At 38.0% G+C, this 20,359-nt stretch overlaps 9 protein-coding genes across 12 annotated transcripts; 2 read left to right on the forward strand and 7 right to left on the reverse strand.

Moving 5' to 3' along the window:
* The first annotated feature begins 244 nt into the window (after nucleotides 1-244).
* LOC17891697 (signal peptidase complex subunit 3A) lies at nucleotides 245-1,795 on the forward strand. The gene is made up of 6 exons (XM_006296567.2): nucleotides 245-525; nucleotides 733-780; nucleotides 1,003-1,065; nucleotides 1,149-1,202; nucleotides 1,301-1,387; nucleotides 1,469-1,795. Exons 1-6 carry the CDS (start codon nucleotides 400-402, stop codon nucleotides 1,592-1,594), a joined length of 504 nt encoding a protein of 167 aa, XP_006296629.1. The 5' UTR covers nucleotides 245-399; the 3' UTR covers nucleotides 1,595-1,795.
* LOC17890625 (putative pentatricopeptide repeat-containing protein At3g05240) lies at nucleotides 1,759-3,738 on the reverse strand. The gene is made up of 2 exons (XM_006299967.2): nucleotides 3,666-3,738; nucleotides 1,759-3,478 (listed from the first exon to the last, which is right to left on the reverse strand). Exon 2 carries the CDS (start codon nucleotides 3,472-3,474, stop codon nucleotides 1,780-1,782), a length of 1,695 nt encoding a protein of 564 aa, XP_006300029.1. The 5' UTR covers nucleotides 3,475-3,478; nucleotides 3,666-3,738; the 3' UTR covers nucleotides 1,759-1,779.
* On the forward strand, nucleotides 3,666-5,740 carry LOC17892962. The gene is made up of 7 exons (XM_006298230.2): nucleotides 3,666-3,842; nucleotides 4,164-4,258; nucleotides 4,339-4,418; nucleotides 4,506-4,561; nucleotides 4,839-4,951; nucleotides 5,069-5,130; nucleotides 5,333-5,740. Exons 1-7 carry the CDS (start codon nucleotides 3,725-3,727, stop codon nucleotides 5,643-5,645), a joined length of 837 nt encoding a protein of 278 aa, XP_006298292.1. The 5' UTR covers nucleotides 3,666-3,724; the 3' UTR covers nucleotides 5,646-5,740.
* Nucleotides 5,741-5,781: 41 nt separating this feature from the next.
* On the reverse strand, nucleotides 5,782-7,376 carry LOC17893290 (glucose and ribitol dehydrogenase homolog 2). Its single transcript, XM_006298185.2, has 4 exons — nucleotides 7,220-7,376; nucleotides 6,686-7,059; nucleotides 6,211-6,569; nucleotides 5,782-5,978 (listed from the first exon to the last, which is right to left on the reverse strand). Exons 1-4 carry the CDS (start codon nucleotides 7,331-7,333, stop codon nucleotides 5,956-5,958), a joined length of 870 nt encoding a protein of 289 aa, XP_006298247.1. The 5' UTR covers nucleotides 7,334-7,376; the 3' UTR covers nucleotides 5,782-5,955.
* Nucleotides 7,377-7,886: 510 nt separating this feature from the next.
* Nucleotides 7,887-10,898, reverse strand: LOC17893638 (filament-like plant protein 3). Its single transcript, XM_006297162.2, has 5 exons — nucleotides 10,775-10,898; nucleotides 10,320-10,510; nucleotides 10,044-10,209; nucleotides 8,496-9,967; nucleotides 7,887-8,297 (listed from the first exon to the last, which is right to left on the reverse strand). The coding sequence occupies exons 2-5, from the start codon at nucleotides 10,428-10,430 to the stop codon at nucleotides 8,181-8,183; spliced, it is 1,866 nt and encodes a 621-aa protein (XP_006297224.1). The 5' UTR covers nucleotides 10,431-10,510; nucleotides 10,775-10,898; the 3' UTR covers nucleotides 7,887-8,180.
* A 512-nt stretch (nucleotides 10,899-11,410) lies between these two features.
* On the reverse strand, nucleotides 11,411-13,463 carry LOC17893383 (protein YIPF1 homolog). Its single transcript, XM_006298216.2, has 6 exons — nucleotides 13,280-13,463; nucleotides 13,102-13,141; nucleotides 12,667-12,747; nucleotides 12,301-12,490; nucleotides 11,945-12,212; nucleotides 11,411-11,856 (listed from the first exon to the last, which is right to left on the reverse strand). The coding sequence occupies exons 1-6, from the start codon at nucleotides 13,337-13,339 to the stop codon at nucleotides 11,650-11,652; spliced, it is 846 nt and encodes a 281-aa protein (XP_006298278.1). The 5' UTR covers nucleotides 13,340-13,463; the 3' UTR covers nucleotides 11,411-11,649.
* A 337-nt stretch (nucleotides 13,464-13,800) lies between these two features.
* LOC17892918 (peroxisomal adenine nucleotide carrier 1) lies at nucleotides 13,801-15,753 on the reverse strand. Its single transcript, XM_006298093.2, has 5 exons — nucleotides 15,546-15,753; nucleotides 15,210-15,441; nucleotides 14,856-15,002; nucleotides 14,584-14,741; nucleotides 13,801-14,426 (listed from the first exon to the last, which is right to left on the reverse strand). Exons 1-5 carry the CDS (start codon nucleotides 15,686-15,688, stop codon nucleotides 14,144-14,146), a joined length of 963 nt encoding a protein of 320 aa, XP_006298155.1. The 5' UTR covers nucleotides 15,689-15,753; the 3' UTR covers nucleotides 13,801-14,143.
* A 108-nt stretch (nucleotides 15,754-15,861) lies between these two features.
* On the reverse strand, nucleotides 15,862-17,642 carry LOC111831572. The gene is made up of 4 exons (XM_023786249.1): nucleotides 17,562-17,642; nucleotides 16,964-17,481; nucleotides 16,372-16,578; nucleotides 15,862-16,270 (listed from the first exon to the last, which is right to left on the reverse strand). The coding sequence occupies exons 2-4, from the start codon at nucleotides 17,336-17,338 to the stop codon at nucleotides 16,001-16,003; spliced, it is 852 nt and encodes a 283-aa protein (XP_023642017.1). The 5' UTR covers nucleotides 17,339-17,481; nucleotides 17,562-17,642; the 3' UTR covers nucleotides 15,862-16,000.
* Nucleotides 17,643-17,988: 346 nt separating this feature from the next.
* LOC17892039 (guanine deaminase) lies at nucleotides 17,989-19,672 on the reverse strand. 4 transcript variants are annotated; one of them, XM_023786291.1, is made up of 6 exons: nucleotides 19,589-19,653; nucleotides 19,190-19,493; nucleotides 18,952-19,095; nucleotides 18,599-18,789; nucleotides 18,381-18,485; nucleotides 17,989-18,282 (listed from the first exon to the last, which is right to left on the reverse strand). In XM_023786291.1, exons 4-6 carry the CDS (start codon nucleotides 18,653-18,655, stop codon nucleotides 18,106-18,108), a joined length of 339 nt encoding a protein of 112 aa, XP_023642059.1. In that variant the 5' UTR covers nucleotides 18,656-18,789; nucleotides 18,952-19,095; nucleotides 19,190-19,493; nucleotides 19,589-19,653; the 3' UTR covers nucleotides 17,989-18,105. The 4 variants fall into 4 exon arrangements, with proteins under 4 accessions (XP_023642059.1, XP_023642060.1, XP_023642061.1 ...); XM_023786292.1 differs by having other exon boundaries at nucleotides 19,454-19,493; nucleotides 19,589-19,639; XM_023786293.1 differs by lacking the exon at nucleotides 19,589-19,653 and having other exon boundaries at nucleotides 19,190-19,270; nucleotides 19,454-19,491.
* Between the last annotated feature and the right edge of the window lie 687 nt (nucleotides 19,673-20,359).

A 20,359-nucleotide genomic window follows, 5' to 3' on the forward strand; every position in this document is an offset into this window, starting at 1 on the left:
TTGGGCCTGAAGAGTAGCATACCATGCCTAGTACTAAACCAATTCTGATTTAATCAGTGAAGTAAATCAATGTTTGATACATTATTATTAAAAAAATCCTTTATATGCTTTAAGTTTTTTAGTCAAAAATATCTAGAAATATTATATTAGTTTGACAAGTATTTTAGTAAATTTACATAACAATTTCTGAAACAGACTTATATATATTAAACCGGGGAAATATATACCGGTGGATACGTGGCTCGGCCAATCAGATTACAGCAACGATCAGTAAAGAGAGAAGTTATTACAAACGCTCGTCTTCGTCTTCTCTTCCTCAGCACAGAGACAAAATTTGTAACGGAGAGGGGATCGCGATAACAACCCCGGTGAGAAAGCTATAAGGATTTTTGATTAAAGATGCATACTTTTGGTTACAGAGCTAATGCTCTGCTCACTTTCGCAATCACGGCGCTTGCTTTCATTTGCGCAATCGCGTCCTTCTCAGACAAATTCAGCAACCAAAACCCCTCTGCTGAGATCCAGGTAATGCTTAACGTGTTTGCTTTTCGTTTACATGTAACGATAGCTTCCTGTGCGGCGGATCTGCGTATGAATGCATTTATTTGTGATGAATCAACTCGTTTTTAACCCCTATATTGTGGGTTAAACTGTCTTTAAGTTGTTTTGTTTCTATGGCTTTTGGAATCATGGAAAAGCCTGGGTTTTAATTTGGTTGTGTTGTGGTTGCAGATACTTAATATCAATCGGTTTAAGAAGCAATCTCATGGAAACGATGAGGTAAATGTTTCATGGTTTTTTCCTTGTTATATGAGTTGCTTGGTTAATTCCCCAAGTATAGTAATTCATCTCAAAGCTTTTGAAATATGATTAACACCCGTGATAGTAGTTTTATAAGACTATTCTCAGATTGTTGATTTGTTGTTATTGAATAAGTTTACACACACATCTGTAACTTTCTCTTCTAAGCCTAGTTCCCTCTATCGATTGTTTGTCATGCAGGTCAGCTTGACATTGGACATATCAGCAGACTTGCAGTCACTATTTACTTGGAACACCAAACAGGTTTAACATCTGAAAAACACTTTCACTCCTTTGTCTTATGCTATCTGAAAATGTATGCCGACATAAACTGAAAATGTTTGCAGCTTTTTGTTTTCGTAGCAGCGGAGTATGAAACCCCGAAGAATTCCCTGAATCAGGTATAACAGCTCAATCCAAAGCCTTCTGAGGGATTGACTTACCATTGTAACTCCTTCAGTACTAGAATTACCTATGGATATTTGACATTTGCTCGCAGGTTTCTCTATGGGATGCCATAATCCCTGACAAGGAACTTGCCAAATTCCGAATTCAAGTCTCAAACAAGTACCGTTTCATTGATCAGGTACACTAAACAACCCCACCAAGTCTTTTGCGCTTTTACTTCTGTAGATACGAAAACTGATCATCGTTTGGGATCTTTCAGGGACAGAATCTTCGCGGAAAAGAATTCAACTTGACACTACATTGGCATGTGATGCCCAAGACCGGCAAGATGTTTGCTGACAAGATAGTCATGCCTGGTTACAGTTTACCTGATGCATACAGATGATGAACATTGAATAATACATCAAACATCGTCCAAGAGTTTTTGAATTTCAGTTTTCTGAAAAGTTTCAGACTTTTCTTATTTGGAGGAAAAACTAATTCAAAAGTACTATTGGTCTTAGCAGTAAACACAAATATTCTTTAAGGATCTTTTGTAAATTTCATTTGTCAATGAGGCAAGCTGAATTATCACATTATTTCAACAGAACTATGACCTAAAAGTTTAGCTATCTGTTTGCTTTTCATGGATTCTCTAATTAGCCTTACATCAGTCCATCTGCCAGCTTTGGCATATATATTTGATAGAAGAACATAGATTCCGCTACCGAGTTCTTCTGATTCAGCAACCATGGATTTTATCCGATCTGCGAAATTTATATTTTCATGTATCTCACAACCATTTAACAATGCACCCCATATATTAGCATTGGGTTGTACTGGCATAGTCTTCACCAATCTCTCTGCTTCATCAAAATAACCAGCACGGCTCAAGATATCAACCATACATCCATAGTGTTCAGCAGTTGGTTCAATGCCGTAAAGATCTCTCATTTCCGCAAAGTATCTTCGTCCTTCTTCGACCAGACCTATGTGGCTGCAAGCATATAGAACCCCAATATATGTAATTCCATCAGGTGTAGCATTACTTTCATCTTGCATTCGCTGGAATATACTCAATGCTTCATTCCCGTGCCCATGACTGGCTAACCCGATGATCACAATGGTCCAAGCTATTGTATCTTTCTTCTCCAAATCTTCAAACGCTTGCTTTGCGCTCTCAGCTTCACCTGTTTTAGCATACATATTCACAAGTGCACAAACTATTGCAGCATCCTTCATAAAGCCAGCTTTTGAAACATATGCATGAATCGTTTGTCCCAACTGTGAACATCCTTGAATCATGGAAGCTCTGAGCATACTCAAAAAGGTTACTTTATCTGGAGCGAAACCTGCAGAACGCAATTCCAAAAACATATGCATTGCTTCCTCTGCATCACCGTTCTGACTATACCCTGTGATAATGGTGTTCCAAGAAACCAAGTTTCTTTCAGGCATTCCATCGAACAGATACCTTGCGGTTCTCAGCTCTCCACATTTTGCATACATATCAATGAGACTTGTAGCCAATATCACAGTAAAGCCTATCCCTTTTGACTGACAACATGGATCAAAGCCTAATTCTTTAAGAAACCCATGAAACCATTTCCCAGCCGCAATGTCTTTACATCTACCACAAGCAACCAAAAGATCCACCATTATTGTCTCATTTGGCTTCACACCAATACTCTGCATATCCCTAAACGCTTGAATAGCCTCGCTAAACCGATTATTATTCACAAACCCAGAAATCAAACTTCCCCAAGCAACAACATTCCACTTTGGGATATCCTCAAAAACCCTCAAACCACAATTCACTTCTTCACAACACATATACATATGAAGCAAGCAAGTAGAAACATACATATTCACTCCAAACCCAGTTTTCACAACATACCCATGAACACAACTCCCAAATTGAACATCCCTTAACCCAGAACAAGCTTTAAGAACATAAGGAAAAGTGAAATAATCCGGAGAATACCCTTTTCGAAGCATTTCTTCGTAAAAGATCAATGCTTTATCTGGGTTTGTACTGTTCGAGTAGCCTCTGATCATCGAGTTCCATATATACACGCTTGGACAACCAATACTTTCGAAAACTGATCTAGCGTAGCTGAGATTCATAGTCTCGGGAGAAGTAGTGCAGAAGTCTATGACTCGGCTTAGAGGAATGACGTTTCTGATAACTGAGGACTTGATCATCAACCCATGGAGTTGATTCAGTTCCACCATGAATCTGCAATTCTCCAATTGCGAGAGAATTGGTTTGTAGTGCTTCTTCATATTGCTGTTATCAAGCAATTCAAAAGGCAAACTTACTCACTCATCAAAATTTACAACACTTTTAAGTAGAATCGGGTGAAGTTTGTTACATTAAAATAGTTTCGCGTTTAATTTGAATGTTAAAAGAGTTTTAGGTTTATTATGCAATTTTCTGCAAAAGAAGATATATAACATAATGGGTGTTTAATTACATTTACACGACGTCGTAAACCTGAATTAGCGGAGAGAAACTGGAGAGACCTTGGTTGGTATGGCGGCGAAAGAGATCGCCGGCGGGAGTGGTTTTGTTGACGACGGATCCGATGGAGATCCATGTCCTATCTGCCTTGGACCAATGCTCCAAGACTCTTACCTCGATACCTGTTTCCGTACGTTTTTTCTCTCTTTCAATTTTTCTGATAAAACTTGTGGATTAGATGCTGCGCCAAAGTTATAGATGATCCCTTTATTTCATATAGAGTTTGAAGTTTTAAGGGTGTATTCAAAGATTCCATCTTTGGTTTTTTGAACCTCTCACAGACTCTGTGACCAATTTAAACAGATTCATTAGCTAATTCCCATTAGCTCTTGTGTGTGGTGTATCTTAGCTAGGCCATAGTAGTGTTTATAATTTAGGTAATGACATTCGTAAAATTTGAACATAAACTGATTAGAGCATATCTTATTTTTGCATTTCTGTTGTGTTGCAGACAAGTTTTGTTTCAGTTGCATCAAACAATGGATCAAAGTTGTTTCCAGCAAGGCCTCTAAGCAATTATCCTCAGTGAAATGTCCTCTCTGTAAGGTATCCTTCGTAGAAACGCTCTTTTCTGTTCACAACACCTTTAGGAATTTGTTTATAGGGATGACTATAACAATATGCAGACAGATAATTTCTCGGTCATCCACAACTACGATGGGTGTTCTTTTGAGCGGCATTATATCGACCAGAATATTTCAGATGGGTACGTTACCATGTGGTTTCTATAGTTGGATGTATTTGCTTTGAGAGTATTTATATATCTAACTCTGATTTCATCTCTGTTTTGCAGATTTGTATTAACAAAAGAACAAAGATACAGGTTGCGATGTTACTACACTGAATCAGGTTTTTCCCCTCCTCTGCACTTTCTGAACAATTCATTTGTTTGTACATATTCTCTCCTGTTGTTTCGTTCTTTCTTATGATGGAACTTACGAATATAAAATCTTTTGTTCATGTTATATTACTGAGAAACTAAAGATTAAAACACCCTTGCGCATAATATTCAGAACTGATACAAAAGTTGAGAATCTGCTAATTTAGTCTGTCAGTAGAATCAAATGTGTTTATCATACAAGAATGAGAGTTTTATAAGATTTCCTATCTCGGCCTGTCTTACCAGATTTTGTGGCTGATGTATCTGATGTTGCACGTTTTTGGAAGCTGCAAAAGTTTCTTTATCCAAACAAGTGGCTTGAAGCCTGGTTGAGGAGAGAGCTCCAAGCTCTAATGCAGGTTTGCTTCTGTACAAATCCCTTTTCTTGTATATTTCTGCCTTTGTGGTATTTATGTCCTTGTTGAGTTGTTCACAAAGATGTTTTTGTTTTTGCTAAAACTCAATTTTTTCCGTAGGAGGAAGATGTTGATATAGTTCTGTTCCATTTGGTCGGTGTGATGGAATCCTTTTGCAAAAGGTAAAGCTCTCAAGGAAAACGTTAAATCTTAGAGCTCATGGATATATATCTTTATTTGGCTAGAGAGGTTAATGATCAAAGCAGAAGTTTGATGTTTTGCGGACGACATTTATATATTTGTTTAAGTTGCTCATGAAAACGGTAAATTAGTCTCTACTTCTGAATGACATTTATGAAAGAGACTTTCTTTCTCTCATTTCAGAATTGAACAGAGGCGCAAACAAGAAGCAAAAAGCGCAGAGGCAACAAATCAAGAACAATTCAAAACACTCGTCTCAGAAGCAGCACGTCCATTTTTAATGGCGAGAACAGACCGGTTTGTGGATGAGCTAGAACTATTCCTAGCAGCGGGGATGAACATAGAAGCCTATGATGAAATCTATAAGCAGCGATTAGGCTGGAACAACCGAAGAGAGATCGGTGCAGCTAGTGAAGAAAGAGAAGCAGTAGAAGAACATAACGTAAGAACACGAGTGACTCCTTACTTGTTTATCTCCGAGGAAGACTCAGACTAAGACAACACTGTTATCATATCTGTACCATATAAAGAAACTCATTACATGATCTGTACTGACTACTGATTATAATGGTATACCTATTTTGATTTGTATTACTTTGTGTGATGCTAAGAAATCATTTCCTCAACGAAACTAACCAGAAAACCAACGACTTTGTTTTATTCATTTGCTTCTTTCTTTTTACATTATTATTCATCATATAAAACAAACACACAGACGACATTTCACCTTATTACATAACACAACTGTAACACTGGATCTCTTTGTAAGAAGAACTTCCCAAACCGAGACATGTACAACTGTAAGCTCAAGCGTTCACGATAAGACCACCTGCACCAAAACACGTCTGCGTTACAATAGACCACAATAGAGATCAATATGTTAAACTCAAGAAACAGAGGACTCTGATGGACTAAGGAACATCTCGATTCGGTTTACTAACTCAGATTCATTTTTTCGTAAAGAAGCTAAACCGGATGAAAATATTATTTTCCTTAAAATTCTTCAATCACGAAAAGCAGAACCAAAACCAAATTAACCACCTCAAATTAGAACTAATTACCGTTTGGATGAAGGATCTGGCCAGTATAGTAAGAGGAGCAATGGTTACAAGCCAAGAAGACGTAGGAAGGAGCAACTTCCACAGGTTGAGCCGCTCTTTTCATCGGTGTCTCTGATCCAAACTGCTTGATCGCTTCGTCAGAGAAGGATGCGGTTATCAGTGGAGTCCAGACCGGACCAGGAGCTACACCGTTAACGCGAATGCCCTTTGGTGCAAGCTGAAGAGCTAAGCCACGTGTGAAGGAAACAATTGCTCCTTTAGTAGATGTGTACTCCAGTAAGCTTGAGTTTCCTCCGTATGCTACAACCGACGTCGTGTTGATGATACTGCTCCCTTCCTTCATGTGCTTCAACGCGTACCTATGATCAATTGCGGTACATAATAAGGTTTAAACACTAACCGGATCAATTAATTAACCGGTACCTAGCTAATAACCAAACCAGAGTCCGAGTATCAGGATTTTTTGTTGACTCACTTGACCAAGAAAAACTGGGAGAAGATGTTGGTACGAAACACTCTCTCAAGCCTGGCCTCATCGATATCTTCAATGGAAACCTCATGCTGCTCAGCAGCACAATTCACAAGGACATCGATGCGTCCAAAAGCGTTCACAACTTCCTCAACGACCCTCTTGCAATTCTCCTCAAACCCTAAATCAGTAGCGATCATGATCGGCTCTTTAGCTTCCCTCGTCTTAACCTCGTGAAGCAAACGCAGCGTCTCGTCAGCGTCTTTGTCCTCTCGACCTTTCACGTACGTGAACGCCACGCTAGCTCCTTCAAGCGCGTAGCAGTGACACACTGCTTTACCTATCCCCGAGTCTCCTCCGGTCACTAGTGCTACTTTTCCCTGCGGATGATTTCAAAGATACCTTGTGATACACGTAGGTTTGAATAAGACGCCAGATTTTGCATTCAAATGTTTATGTTTTAGTTATCGTAGCCTCGAATTATGTCAAAATATGCGATGCCGTACGAAAAAAAGAAAGAAAACAAGTAGAAGGCAATACATGAAGTTTGTTGGAAGGTTTGTAGTTAGAGGAAGAGAACTCGGGAGTTGGGTCCATGACATGCTGTATCCCTGGTTGTGTCTCTTGCTTCTGCGGCGGAAACCCACTCGCCATTTTCTTTCTTTTCCGAAATACAGTAGTTTTTTCTTTTTTTGGTTATTGCCGACCGAGAAAATTATTACCCGTTCATATATATATATTATATGATCAAGAGAAACAAATAAGGCGTACGTCTAAGATGAAGAGAGCTTCTTTGAATGATGGTACCACGTTGCATCTCAATTTCGATGACGTGGACAAGTCATTGCAACGGCGCAGCCAAGGAGGAGTCCACGTGGTTAAAATCAGCTTATTTGGGATAACCATTAGTCCCATTTGAGTGATTGAGATATATACAAAACTTGCATGCTTCATCATGGTATACATGACACATACATAGTAAAATATCACAACGGTAAGAAGAAGTTACCGTTACAAAACTGAAAGAAGTTTATCTGTCTGTGTCTGATTAAATTATGGAGATGATGATGGGACCTTGATCCCTTGTCTATTAAAATTACAAACAGAATATATATATTAACTTGTTACTCTTCTCTCTATATTTTCTTTTTATATTATCTATTATATATATTGTATTTAGTTCTGTTTTGGTATTTGATTTGTGACCTTAACAAATTTATAAAAATTGAATGGATTAACACACATAAAATTGAAAGAAAAACCTATAATCTTTTTCTTTCCATTGTTTCTATTGACAAATACCTCAATCCTCTGTTTTGGCTTAGCCTTTACTTTCTGATGTATGCAGAGACGCCTTTTGTTTATTTGTGTCCTCTTCTACACTTATGTTCATGATGCCAAGTATCTTTCGTCGAGTTTCAACTGCTCACCGTCATCATCAAGATTTCAGGGTCTATTGATTCTCTTCAGCATTCATGGGGAAAGATGAAGCTCCTCCTCCTCAAGTTTCAATCAAGAAATCTTCAAGTGTGGCGAGTGACTGTAATCGCTGCCCCAGCGAAGCAATTGTCCTCTGGCACTCTGCAAATTTTGAGGCTGCCACTGCTAATTCCTTCTCCTGTCATTGCCACATTTTAGTTTTAAAACAAAAAGCAATGAAATTGCAAGACCCTACGAGTAATACTCTGTTATGCATTCTGTTTGATTACGATTCTATGGAGCTTTCTAAGTATCTAACACTGTTTTCAAGTATATGCCCATAGATCATTATTATTAAAACGTAATGATTTATTCAGATGAGAGTAGAGTAACTTACCTGCTTCAGCTCAAAACTTTTCATATGGTTAGGCTCATGCTCTGTTTCTTGATAAAGCTCAAGTTCGCGTTTTAGTTTTGAGATCTCATCTTGCAGTTCTTTGCACTTTGAAATGTGTTTTGATGATAAAGCACGTTCCTCTTCTGTGACATCTTCCAGAGATTTGATTTTCAAGATCAAAGATTCAGCTTCTGCTTCGACATCTCTAAGTCTTGATTCAACCGCTTCAGCTTTCGCATTTGCAGCCTTGATACCATCCTCAGCCGCTTCTTTTGCATCCTTCGTTAGACGCAGTAGAGTTTGAAGCTCTGTTAACTTTCTCTCTGTTTCCTTTAGCCGATTTTGCGATGTCTCAAGCTGCTTCTTTGTTCCATTCAAACAAATGGTCAATTCCAGCTTCTCTGCTCGTGTAGTCTCTAATTCTGACAGATTCACTTGAGCTTTGTTTAACTGTCTCTGAAGATCCTGAATTTGCTTTCCTGATTCACCCAACAACAACTCTAGTTCTTGGTTCTCTGCTTCTAGTTTCTTCAACTCGGATAACTTCCCTTCTGTCTCCTTTAGTCGACTCTGCAATGCCTCGCTTTGCTCTTTGGATCCGTTCAAAGCCATCTCCAGTTGCAATTTCTCTACCTCTAACATCTCTACCTTTTCTTCCATTTCAGAAATTCTGTGAAGCGATGCTTTGAGTTCATGTTTTAGTTGGCTTGATTGAGCATTAGATTTCTCTAACTCCTTGTTACTCTCTGAATGTTTTCTTCCCGGTTCAGAATGCGGCAGAGCAGCAAGCTTTTCCATCTCAAGAAAATCATCCATTAAACCAATGTCTACCGAAGGAGCCATCGAAGCTTTTCCGGTTATCTTTGCAGAGGGACTCTGCATTTCATTATCACTAAAAGAAACTCTCCCGGAGTAGTCTGATTGGTTATCTATAGAAGATTTGAGCTCACTGGAATTGTCTGATCTCCGAAGCATGACTCTCAGTTTCCTGCATTCTGCCTCGAGTTTCGTCAGCTTTTTGATCCCTTCCAGCTGTTGTTTACTGGCAGATTCAGCTGCCTGAGTGCTCAAGTCCCTCTCTATAGTTCTAATCTTGACCTCCTCAGTTTTTGAACGTAGTTGAAGCTTCAAAGCCGAGTTCTCTTTCTCTAAAGCCTCGAGTTTCGGGTAAAGGTCTTCATGGACCGAAGCAGTAGAAGTGACCTCTTCTTTTCCCGTTTGAAGTCTAGCGTGGAGCTCCTCAATTTGGGCTTCAAGTTCAGATTTTCTAGTTTCCCACTCTTGGCATTTCTCGTTTACAGCTTCTTCGATCTTCTGATTTTGCTCCTCTCTTCCTTGCCAGAGCTGTCTCACACATTCCTTTAGCGCACTATCAAGATGACTATTTCGATCCTCGAGAGCCGAAACCTTGCTTGTAGAAGCATCAAGCTGTTGCTTCAGAGCCGCAGCTTCGTTCTCTGCCTTCTCCCAACCTATAAACCAAAGAGAATGCCATATAAAAACTCGCTCAATTTCTGCAAAACGGAAGAGCTGACAACAAAAAGTAACCTGAGACAGCTTCTTCTGCAACTTTAGCATGCTGTTTTGCAAGATCTTCCTTTAAACTGACATTTAAAAGAGCTGCAGAGAGCCTCTCCGTTAGAATCTTGATGTCCGCCGTTGCCTCTTCTTCTCTAGTAGCCGGTTTAGAGATTAATTCCGGTGATTGAGATCTCTGAAGAAGTTAAACACAATCAAGGTTACAAGAGTCTTGGAGTTTAAATCTCCATATGAGTCTCTCATATTGTTAGTTGGAATCAAAGGCATTGTAAAAATAAGTGCAACCTGATCGTCTGAGAATCTTTCAGAATGGGAAGAGACAGAGCCAGTACTCTCAGTTTCGCCGGGACTTTTCTCAGATGACTTCCTCCGCCAAAGCCAGCTCCTCCGGTCCATACCCAACACCACCAAACATTCAAACAAAACTCATCTGGAACAATCTCAACAGACGCCTTTAACTCCAAATTAGTTGCGACCTAAAATAACCAAAAAAAGGAGAAAGCTTTTAAAATGGGGCAAAATTTATTGATCTCACTTACAATTCACTCTCTGACAAAAACAAAAACAAAAAAAAATCAAATGTTTTTTCTCCCAACAAGAAAATCTCTGCCAAACGCCCCAATCAAAAAAAGAAAAAAAGAAAAAAAAAAAAAAAAGGAGTTTGGTGATTTGGATAGCTTGAGATGATGTAAAAGATGAACAAACGTAACAGAGTACCTAACTCAAACACCAACACATACCTCAAATCTCACGCCAAGAGCAGATGAAATAATTGAAGGAAGAAGATTTGTGTGAATCTGGTTACGAAATTCAACGGCCATGTTCAGAAAAGAACAGATTGATTAATTTAAAAAAAAAAAAAAAAAATTAAAAGAGAGAAGCAAAAAAAAAAATTAAAAAAGTGGAAGTCTCGATGATTGAGACCCACATGATAGATAATGTGTAAAAGCAAAATTGAAAAGAAAAAAAAAAAAAGGCCTAGTAGTTCCCTATTTTTATTTTTATTTTGTATTTAGTTTAGAATTATCTGTTGAGAAAATTCGACATTACTATTACAGCCAAACACTCGAGTACAACAAAGATTTAACAAATATATATATATATATATATATCTTTTTGTTTTTAAAAGAAGAAGAGAAAAATCGAAGATGTTTCGAAAATACGTTATTGACGTAATGTGGAAGAATATTTACAGAAATTGTCAGTGACGAAGATCTTATTTAGACATTAGTGAAGACAGCCGTATCCGTACAAACCTTCTTTAGACCCTATAGTCTTCAACATTCTCGGTCCTCTTTTTTTTTCCATGTGTCAAGAGTCAAGATGATTGCAGGTTTCACATTTTTTTTCTTTTCAATTTATTCTGATATAGTATGTCGAGAGAAAGTTTAACTACAAATCGATTTGATTATTACACTATCTTCAACAAGTAAAATTAATGGAGCGTAAATAAATGGATCAGTTTCCAAAACGGTACAAAACTGGACAAAAATCTGAGGTAAAAACGTTATTGCCTCTACAGATTTTCATCAGCAAACCATTACCTTTTTAGTTCTACAAAGCTCATGATGGTCCGATTTCTTTTTCTTTTTTTTTGTTCCTTTTTTTTTATGGATCATACTTTGACATTGAAGATATAGAGCTTCAGCACAACTGCTAGCGCCAGCTGCAAAAGAAAGATGCTGGCGATTATCAGGATCGACCTCTCTCCAGCGGAATTGATATGTGCTTTGAGGTTCAGAGCCACAAATGTTGCAGACATGAACCCGGCTACTCCCGCGATCACCCATCTGAATATCTCCACTGGCACGACCGAGAGGCACTACAGAGTCGGATACAAGTAAATATGTCAAATTTCAGATGTTTCGAAAATATGGATCAGAGTTTTTTTATAAGGAGAGATTTGGTACCAATGCTGGTATAAAGACAAACAGGGAATAGCCATAGAGACAGAAGAGTTGGACTAGGCCTGATGGGGCAGAAAAGTATTTTAGAACGACATATAGCGCAAGAGGAACAATCGTGACATATCCATAGAACACTCCTGCAGACCAAGTCACCAGATTAATATCGTAGTTCCATTCTTGTTTCTTCCATTTGTGTGCTATGTATGTGACAAACGTGCCGATAGATGCTGCAACGAATATCAAAGTCGTACATATCCAGAATGGACCATACCTGCAAACACAAGCAATTTTAAGCACTTGAAGACCAAATACAAAATCCCCTCTGAGTTGAGAAAGTTAAGTCAAGACATAAGTCTTACAAGTCAGGCTTATCAGCTGTCTTCTCTGTAAATGTTCCACGGAATGGGAAGAGAGATTCTTTGAGCCTCTCTACGACATCCGAAGTGTCGACATCAAAGAATGGCTTGTAAGCACCAACAGTGAATTTGTGAAGCCAGCCACCAGACTGAGGTTCATCTGTACTACCATTACCTTGCCCAGAGAATGAATCTGCAACAGTTCACATTTTATACTATAAGCCATAAGATATACCGACTTACAAAGACTGGCACCAAGCAATAAACATAAAGCTACCAATGAACACGTTTCCACATACTGAATTCCTCAACCAACTGAGTGTGAAACTTATTTTACATACATAGGATGAAATCTGCAAGGAATCTTACCATCAGCATCTCGAGGGGGATTACTACCACCAGAGATCTTGCCTTGAGTAGCAGATGGAGGAAAAGTTTGTAGATTTGATTCTGCAAAAACAATGCATCTCTCAGTCACAACTTAACATGAACATAACCATGTCAAACCAAAACTTATAAAAGAACAAACTACATTTGCATTTATAAGTTTTCCTCTTTCTCCATAAACAAGATCCTTGTATCTTCTATTCGCTAAACCCTTAAATCTATTGAAACTAGAGATTCATTCAAAATCCATAGCATTACCTAACAAATTTGCAATGTTCAAAGCTAAAATCAACATACTCTTACGTCCGAAAGAAAAAAGAAGCCTCTAATTCCAAATCAAATCGTTCTTTCCTAAACGACCTAATATCAAATTCACCTCAGAAACTGAAAATTTTCAGAATAATACGAGAATGTTACCTGCGAATTTGACGGTGGTATGGCCTGGATCTGGAACAGACTACGATTAACAAAAACATAACAGGTGAAAACTAGATCAGATCGGAAGAATCAGTATATGGGCGAGCACACACACACACATACACGTAGATACTTATCGAGATCGAGAAAACGTAAAATTGAAACAAAAAAAACTTACAGGAACAGATCCAGAGACTTTCTGGCTGTCGATAGTCGTGTAGTTCCCACCGGACATCATCTTGCTCCGATCTTCTCTGTTCGTCTCGTAGCTCTCAGAAGAAACAAAATTGGCTTTGAATGAAAACTATAGCTAATCCGGTCTAGTGAGATTTGAGATTTGAGATTTGACGGGAACCAGCGGGTAAAACCTTCTTTTCCATTTAGAAGCAAACTCCCATTATATGTTTTTATATTTTTCTCGTTAGGGTAATATTATTTAATTCAACGCTAGCAAAATTATTAACGAATTTATACAAAATATTGTCTCTTTTTGATAAGTTAGTGTTAATTTTACAATTTTCGTAGTTATCTATTCCAAATTCTTGAGAGAGTATCTCACAATGATTACTGAACTAATGAAGCTCTCCACAATCTAATTCTTTTTTTTTTTTTGTGAACCAATCTAATTCTTTTTTTCTTTTTTTTTGACCAAAATGAACCAATCTAATTCTATACTATAATATTTCTTTTGAATTTGAGTTTCTTAAGAATCATTTCATATTACATCAATGCCCGCCTATACGCCTACACAATCGTCCCTTCGGGGACATCCGATACAAAAAATACGCCTAGGCAACAACCAATATTCATCAACTAATTACAAGGAAGTAATTACAACTAAAAAGGAAACAAAGACTAGGAGTCATCAACTCTTTGCTTCATTCATTCATTTCATCCCAACAAAAGCTTGTATTAGAATTTTTTTCAGTACAAATTGCCAAACCGAGATCTTTCCCGCGCGAATCATAGATAAGAGAACAAAATGCGATCTACCCGCAAGCCTGTCCTTAATTTGCCTGGTGGAAAACAGATTTGCAGAGTCTCAAGGACTTTTCAACTTGCCCTTTGTGAGAAACAGAGTTCTACGGATAGCTAAAATGAGAATCCATGTAGTTGCAGTGATTTTTTCCTTGATCATCAATAGCAATGCTGAGCTCAGGACAGTCTTTAAGATCTGAGCCTGCAATCCCTTAAAGAACCCTAACATCCCTTCTTTTCTCCATATGGCATAGACAACCCCTAGAATTGTTTTCCTTGTCCTTCTTCTGGGCTTCTTAGTTTCGTTTTCCTTCGAGTCATCCGCAGCTTGAATCATCACCTTGCACCTGCAAAATTCAGCCCAATATAATGTCTTGATTAGCCAGATTCCTAAAATTATGTGACTTGAGAATTTTATATGAGACACGTAGTTGAATCCATATCCAAACAATAACTCAATAGGGTAATCAAGAATACGAGTAATCTTTGTCCAAAAGGTAATACCTGATTGCTGGATATGTGAGCACGGTGGCAACACTTTTGGAGACAGCACCTAACACAAATGCCATAAAGGCAGAGAGCACTACCGGAGAAGAACTGTTCTCAGTTTGTGCGTTTTTCTGCTTAAGAAGGTGCTGTTTCAGCTGATCGAACACCGTATACTGCAAAGAGCAGGCAGCTGTTTCAGCCAGTCATGATGTCTAGGTAAGAGATTGCAGCAAGTTTAAGTGAGCCACCTGATTCGGTAGCTCATGGCTTTAAAATGAGAAAACGACCTGAATTGCAGGATTTGAAGTCAATAAAAGGGAGATCCCTAGGCCATCAAATGCATCTCTCCATGTACGCTCTGTTAAGGTCTTCCACAACCCTTTTGACTCCCCAAACTCACTCGTTTGCATCCTTGATGAAGCTGTATCTAGAGGCTACAGAAAGATAAGATTCAAGGCTTTTACTCACCGATATTGCAACAAAACGATAACAACACATAATGGTATGTAGGAAACAAGACTTTGATTTCTCATTTCAACACCGAGACTTCAAATTTCTCAACTTTCACCAAAATAAAACAGGAACTCTAAAAAATATATATAACATAGGCTAATTTCAGGATTCATCAAAGTAAAACGTACCTGAATTAAGACAGAAGTACAAGCCCCAGCAGCAGCAGCAATAAGCAAGTTCGCCTTCGTTCCAATTGATTTAGAACCAGTCCTTTCACTATGAACCCTCTTGAAATAGCTATAGCTATAAAAGTAGATGAATTGAGAAATAAAAGACTGAAAATTCTTGGTTCCAAGGCCTTGATACAGCGAAAAGACTTGTCCTTTAGATATCGCCTCCCACATAACATCTGAAAGATATCTGCAAATTTCACCCCAAATTAAAAAATATTACACTATCTAGACATAAATCGATGCATCCAAAATCAAGAGGATGGAGGAAGCAAGTTTCGAGGGGAAAAAAACCTGTATTTTTGCTGACCTCGAGCTTGAACCTCGGCTTGAAACTTTGATTTACATGTATCAAGTGGATACAAAATTGTTGTACTCAGAAGCGACCCAATGGCTCCGGAGGTCGCTTCCGACACCGATTCCAAATCGATACCCATCTCTCCGTTGCGACGAACAAGATAGAGAGAGATTTTCAGAATTGGGTAGGTCAGTCGCGTAAGCGATCATATGATATGATTATGCCTCGGGAGTTTAAACAGACACAGGCGTGAATGTTGACGGCGTTAACCTCGCCCGTTATTTTGGATGTGATCCTTCTCTATTGACGGCGTTAAATTTTTATTAACGTTAATAAGAGCAAGTGCATTGGTGAAGGACCAACATTGGTCCCTTCATTATTTTTTGAATATTTAGATCATAGGACTTTTACTAATTTTTGGTGTAAAAGCATTGGTGTCCCTAGTGAGTTGTTAAGAATCAGTTTTGTTGTTTTTGTTTTTCTCAACATGCACCTCTGTGAGAAATGATTTTATCTCATTTCTCAATAATTTTGCAGGCAATGCCATATCATGTCCAAGACCATATGGGAAGTTAATACTGGATTTGACTTTCATGTCCACAGCCAATAAATGCTTAATCACAAATCTAAGAAAAGCTCCCTCCTCCCCCGCACAATTTTTACCAGCACAGCAAAGCCCATATTCAGCAAGCAAATCATGGAGACCTATGATCAACTCAACCTAAACAAAAATTGAGAAAGTCTTACAAAGTAGCAGACTAAATAGCTTTTAGTATCATGGCTGATAATTGTAAGATAACATTCTTAGTAGCCATGTCTTACTTGATATTTTGTAGACATGGTAGAATCAAGGTGTTGAAGTTTACAGAATCCAATAGCTGCATCGAGAAAGCAAGACTTCTTCTCTTCTTCAATCCCATCACCATCTGTATCTCTCTTAGAAAGAAAATTCCTCACGATATATGACATGACTATCAAAAGCAAAGCTTGTATACCATCTACACAGTCTCTTGGGGCAACCATGCCATTCTGCACAGCGAACATACACATCAATACACGAGTCCACATTTTATTTGTTTTCTAGGACAATAAAATTGTTGCAACATTGATCTCTTGTACATTTTCCTGCCTAGTAATTACCAATAATTATTTTAAGAAACTTTATACTCTCTTAATAGTCTGTAGTACAAGAGCCTGAAGATTGTCATATTGAATTAGCATATAGAGTAAGGAACAAGCAGATGACGCAGTTAAATGATTCAAATAAGCTCAATGACCATCTGTTTAGTTTATCTCATATGCTGTTAGCTTGTACCATCATGATCAGAATCACACATCCAAAGCAAACAAATATTATTTTTTCAATTTTATTTTAGCACTATACCATATAAATCAGAATAAGTTTCAGACTTACAGTGTTTCCTGACTGGTCAAGGAAGTTCTTCACTTGAGAGATACAGAGAAGAATTGCCTTCACTTCCTCAGCCACCAAGTGATCCCAACTCTCACTTGAATCTTTATACGAGGTTTTAGGTGTCACAACAGATCCTCCCGTACCAGTTGATTCTAAGAGAACTTGCAACTTTCTTTTATGACAATTCATATAAACCTCAACATCTATAGGGTTACTCCTCTGACATGCTTCTATTAAAACGTCAAGTGATGATAACTCAACAGAGGAGATCCCTTCTTCCGTTTTCAAAGCATCTGCAGGCAAGATGTCTTTATTTGAAAACAAAAGAGGTGAAAGTAAATGTACACACTCCGAATAAAATTCTTTCTCTATCATCTCAGGTATAGTAGTTTCCAGCAAGAAATCAATCTTAAGCAGATTTTTTTCCTCCAAAATTGATAACCGTGCACTCAACCAGAAATATCGAGCCCAGAAAGATCTTTTATTATAATCTAACACCTCCTTATCAGTCTCATCACCTTGAAATCTCTTAAATGTAGAGTCAGAAAAGCTTATACAAACCAAGAACCCAGAAACTTTAAGGATTTTGAGAACATACCGTTTAGGGTTTCATATCGCCAGAGGATTGGGGTCTTCGTTCGCCGGGACAAATCTATGCCGGTTAGGAAGACGACATCGGCTCACCAACGACGGAAGCTCGCTTTCGATTCAAATCGCCCTACAAGTCGCCTTCCCTCTATAGCTACACAGTCGAGACGCAGAGAAGAAGAGAAAGGAGAAAACGAAGAGACCCCCGAAAATTTTCATCCTTCACTTATCGGACAACCAATCTCTGCGTTCCACGTGGCCTGAAGGACCGGAGTAAATCGTCCCCTTTCTACGAACGTTTCTTCGTAGATTACCAATAACCATTTAAATTTAAATGTCAAAAATGTGAAGGACGACCGAATAAGTCGCTGATGCACTTGCAATATCTAACTTTTTATTAACGTTAATAATATCTAACTTCAATTATAGACCAAAGCAAACACAAACAAACAGATACATTGATCGAAATTTTCAGTTATTCTGAAACAAAAAAATTGAAAGTAAGTCAATACATTTTCGCTGCTTCTTCTACAAGAGATGACAAAAAGAGCTTATTATAAATTGAACTTCCCCTTTGTGTTCTGGAACACTTGCTCGGCAATACTCGCATCGAGTTTTATAATCTCTAGGTTAGACTTATGGTAGCACCCAATGCCGCTCACACCGTCGGCTATGATGCTATTGAACCCAATGGCTACAGCTGCTTCTGCTTTTGCCCCATAAACCAACCTCTGTTCACAACCGATCAAGGGCTAGGTTTCAGAAAGAGGAAACTAAAAGAAGAGGTTTGGCACTAACAACTAGTTGTCATGTTTTCACTTCTTATTACCTTGAGTCTTGAGAGATGGATGGCTCCAAAACACATTGGACAAGGCTCGCAGGATGCGTAAATCTCGCATTCCGATAGCTTGATTTTGTTCAGTTTCTTGCATGCCTGCGTGTTTGCCAAAAATATCATATAACTTGAAACAGATTTTTGCATAATCTGCAACATTCCACAACAATGTGACTTAAAAGATTGAAATTTTGTTTCTAAAAAGTTACTACCTCTCTAATGGCTATGATTTCAGCATGTGCCGTTGGGTCTTTGTTTTTCAAAACCATATTGTGGCAGCTCACAACGATTTCATTATTATGAACGATAACCGCTCCAAACGGGCGACCATCGCCACACTCGACTCCGATATATGCTTCTTCAACAGCTTGGGCTAACAACTTGTGGTCCCTATCATTTGCATCTGATCAAATTGACAAACAAGGAAATAAATTAACAAAAGAATGTATAAACATAGACATAGACAGTGGTAAACTATGATTATGTTAGCCCACAAAGTTCATAAGCTAGATATGTCAAGTAGTGCAACTAGATCTGTCTTTTGAGGTATCATTTATCAACTTACTTTAGGTCAACGCCATAATGTCGAAAATACGTGCTTCTGTTCATTGCATTATATCAGGCAAAGTAAGCATTGTGTGTATCAAAACTTCTTGGTGACCAGCAGATGCAGAAGCCACGTGCATGGTTCCGTCTTTTGGTTTCACAGCTACATAATTAATTCAATCACAGAGCAATCAATCTCCGGTGAAGGAAGACAGCAAAACTCAAAGAGCTTGTGTCTGGTGTAAAGTCATAATCACCTAGAGCCATGTGGTGGTGATAAGTAGAAACAATGGTGCTCTTTTGTGATCCATTTTTCCAAATTAACCAACATTCTTAATCTGGAGAATAAAATGGACCCAAAATTCAAACAAAAAGACTAGATTTTTAAAATCTATACCAATTACTGTCATCTTAGCTAAATCAATAGACTCGTTCTGAATCAAAGTCATCTCCTTCCTAATTGTTATCTATCAGTTAACACTAATTAACCAAAAAATTATCATAAGATGAAACATTATTACCAGCTAACTCGACGGTGGCATGGCCTGGATCTGGAACAGACTACGACCGTCACAAAACATCAAAACTAGATCAGACCAAAAGAATCACAAACACACACTCATATACTCAGATCCAAGTTAATTTTCTGAACTTACCGGTACAGAAGTAGAGTCTTTCTGGCAGTCGATGATGATCGTGTTTTCGTCGGACATCATCCTGAAATGCTCTTTACTCTCCCGGCGCCATCTCGCAGCTCTTTTACTGTCAATGAACAAAGTGGGTCATTAAACTGAGCTATTTCAGCCCAATGGGCTTTAATGGTAACGAATGGGCATCGTTATCCAACTAGACAGATGAAAATAGCATGTAGTAATATTTTCACAAATCTTATGTCATCATATTCATAATTTAATATCCCGCCCATTTCATAATTTTTTTATCGTTGTTATTTATGTATCACGTTATTTTAAGGGAATAGAAATATCACATATCACATTTATAATTCATACTAAGATTCTAACTAGACCCTTATAATAATGATTGTGTTATTTACAATCATATATTTCACACATTCAAATCTAACAACATATCTCTACTATGTAAGCTGTTAATGTGTTCTCCAGATTTGATCCCATTGTTGTGTGTTTATTGTACTTTTTTATATATTTAATAAATTAAAGCATTACCAAATAAAGGATATAATTATTTTTAATTGAAGATAAAAAGATAATCAAATGAATGCCATGTAATTAAAAGCTTTGAACCTGAAAAGGGTAAAAAACAGAAGAATACCAAGGGAAACCAGTTGTATCCACGTCAAGATCCTCAATCTCGTTCGTCCGATCCTCTTCTACAAACGCTAATTCCACCGTTAAAAAACAAACCTATCTCACTAAGTAGACACATGGCCAACTTACTGGAAATGG

The sequence above is a fragment of the Capsella rubella genome, unplaced genomic scaffold (genome assembly GCF_000375325.1).
Source record: "Capsella rubella cultivar Monte Gargano unplaced genomic scaffold, Caprub1_0 scaffold_3, whole genome shotgun sequence".
Classification (NCBI taxonomy): domain Eukaryota; kingdom Viridiplantae; phylum Streptophyta; class Magnoliopsida; order Brassicales; family Brassicaceae; genus Capsella; species Capsella rubella.

Excerpts from the sequence above, each read along its gene's own strand:
- LOC17892962 (XM_006298230.2), top strand. The coding sequence starts at position 3,725 with ATGGCGGCGAAAGAGATCGCCGGCGGGAGTGGTTTTGTTGACGACGGA. Across the intron at positions 4,419-4,505 it reads GACCAGAATATTTCAGATGG|ATTTGTATTAACAAAAGAAC; the intron begins GTACGTTACCAT and ends TCTGTTTTGCAG. Across the intron at positions 5,131-5,332 it reads ATGGAATCCTTTTGCAAAAG|AATTGAACAGAGGCGCAAAC; the intron begins GTAAAGCTCTCA and ends CTCTCATTTCAG.
- LOC111831572 (XM_023786249.1), bottom strand. The coding sequence starts at position 17,338 with ATGATAGAGAAAGAATTTTATTCGGAGTGTGTACATTTACTTTCACCT. Across the intron at positions 16,579-16,963 it reads TTGACCAGTCAGGAAACACT|AATGGCATGGTTGCCCCAAG; the intron begins GTAAGTCTGAAA and ends TTCGCTGTGCAG. Across the intron at positions 16,271-16,371 it reads CCATGTCTACAAAATATCAA|GTTGAGTTGATCATAGGTCT; the intron begins GTAAGACATGGC and ends ATTTTTGTTTAG.
- LOC17892039 (XM_006298490.2), bottom strand. The coding sequence starts at position 19,648 with ATGATGTCCGACGAAAACACGATCATCATCGACTGCCAGAAAGACTCT. Across the intron at positions 18,790-19,453 it reads TGCCACCGTCGAGTTAGCTG|ATGCAAATGATAGGGACCAC; the intron begins GTAATAATGTTT and ends CAATTTGATCAG. Across the intron at positions 18,283-18,380 it reads TCCATCTCTCAAGACTCAAG|AGGTTGGTTTATGGGGCAAA; the intron begins GTAATAAGAAGT and ends GGTTGTGAACAG.
- LOC17893638 (XM_006297162.2), bottom strand. The coding sequence starts at position 10,430 with ATGGACCGGAGGAGCTGGCTTTGGCGGAGGAAGTCATCTGAGAAAAGT. Across the intron at positions 10,210-10,319 it reads AAAGATTCTCAGACGATCAG|AGATCTCAATCACCGGAATT; the intron begins GTTGCACTTATT and ends TAACTTCTTCAG. Across the intron at positions 9,968-10,043 it reads TGCAGAAGAAGCTGTCTCAG|GTTGGGAGAAGGCAGAGAAC; the intron begins GTTACTTTTTGT and ends TTTGGTTTATAG.
- LOC17890625 (XM_006299967.2), bottom strand. The coding sequence starts at position 3,474 with ATGAAGAAGCACTACAAACCAATTCTCTCGCAATTGGAGAATTGCAGA.
- LOC17893290 (XM_006298185.2), bottom strand. The coding sequence starts at position 7,333 with ATGGCGAGTGGGTTTCCGCCGCAGAAGCAAGAGACACAACCAGGGATA. Across the intron at positions 7,060-7,219 it reads AACCTTCCAACAAACTTCAT|GGAAAAGTAGCACTAGTGAC; the intron begins GTATTGCCTTCT and ends AATCATCCGCAG. Across the intron at positions 6,570-6,685 it reads TCCCAGTTTTTCTTGGTCAA|GTACGCGTTGAAGCACATGA; the intron begins GTGAGTCAACAA and ends AATTGATCATAG.
- LOC17891697 (XM_006296567.2), top strand. The coding sequence starts at position 400 with ATGCATACTTTTGGTTACAGAGCTAATGCTCTGCTCACTTTCGCAATC. Across the intron at positions 526-732 it reads ACCCCTCTGCTGAGATCCAG|ATACTTAATATCAATCGGTT; the intron begins GTAATGCTTAAC and ends TTGTGGTTGCAG. Across the intron at positions 781-1,002 it reads AATCTCATGGAAACGATGAG|GTCAGCTTGACATTGGACAT; the intron begins GTAAATGTTTCA and ends TTTGTCATGCAG.
- LOC17893383 (XM_006298216.2), bottom strand. The coding sequence starts at position 13,339 with ATGATGTCCGGTGGGAACTACACGACTATCGACAGCCAGAAAGTCTCT. Across the intron at positions 12,213-12,300 it reads ACAGCTGATAAGCCTGACTT|GTATGGTCCATTCTGGATAT; the intron begins GTAAGACTTATG and ends TTGTGTTTGCAG. Across the intron at positions 11,857-11,944 it reads TTGTCTTTATACCAGCATTG|TGCCTCTCGGTCGTGCCAGT; the intron begins GTACCAAATCTC and ends CCGACTCTGTAG.
- LOC17892918 (XM_006298093.2), bottom strand. The coding sequence starts at position 15,688 with ATGGGTATCGATTTGGAATCGGTGTCGGAAGCGACCTCCGGAGCCATT. Across the intron at positions 15,442-15,545 it reads CGAGGTCAGCAAAAATACAG|ATATCTTTCAGATGTTATGT; the intron begins GTTTTTTTCCCC and ends TGAAATTTGCAG. Across the intron at positions 14,742-14,855 it reads CTTCAAATCCTGCAATTCAG|TATACGGTGTTCGATCAGCT; the intron begins GTCGTTTTCTCA and ends TGCTCTTTGCAG.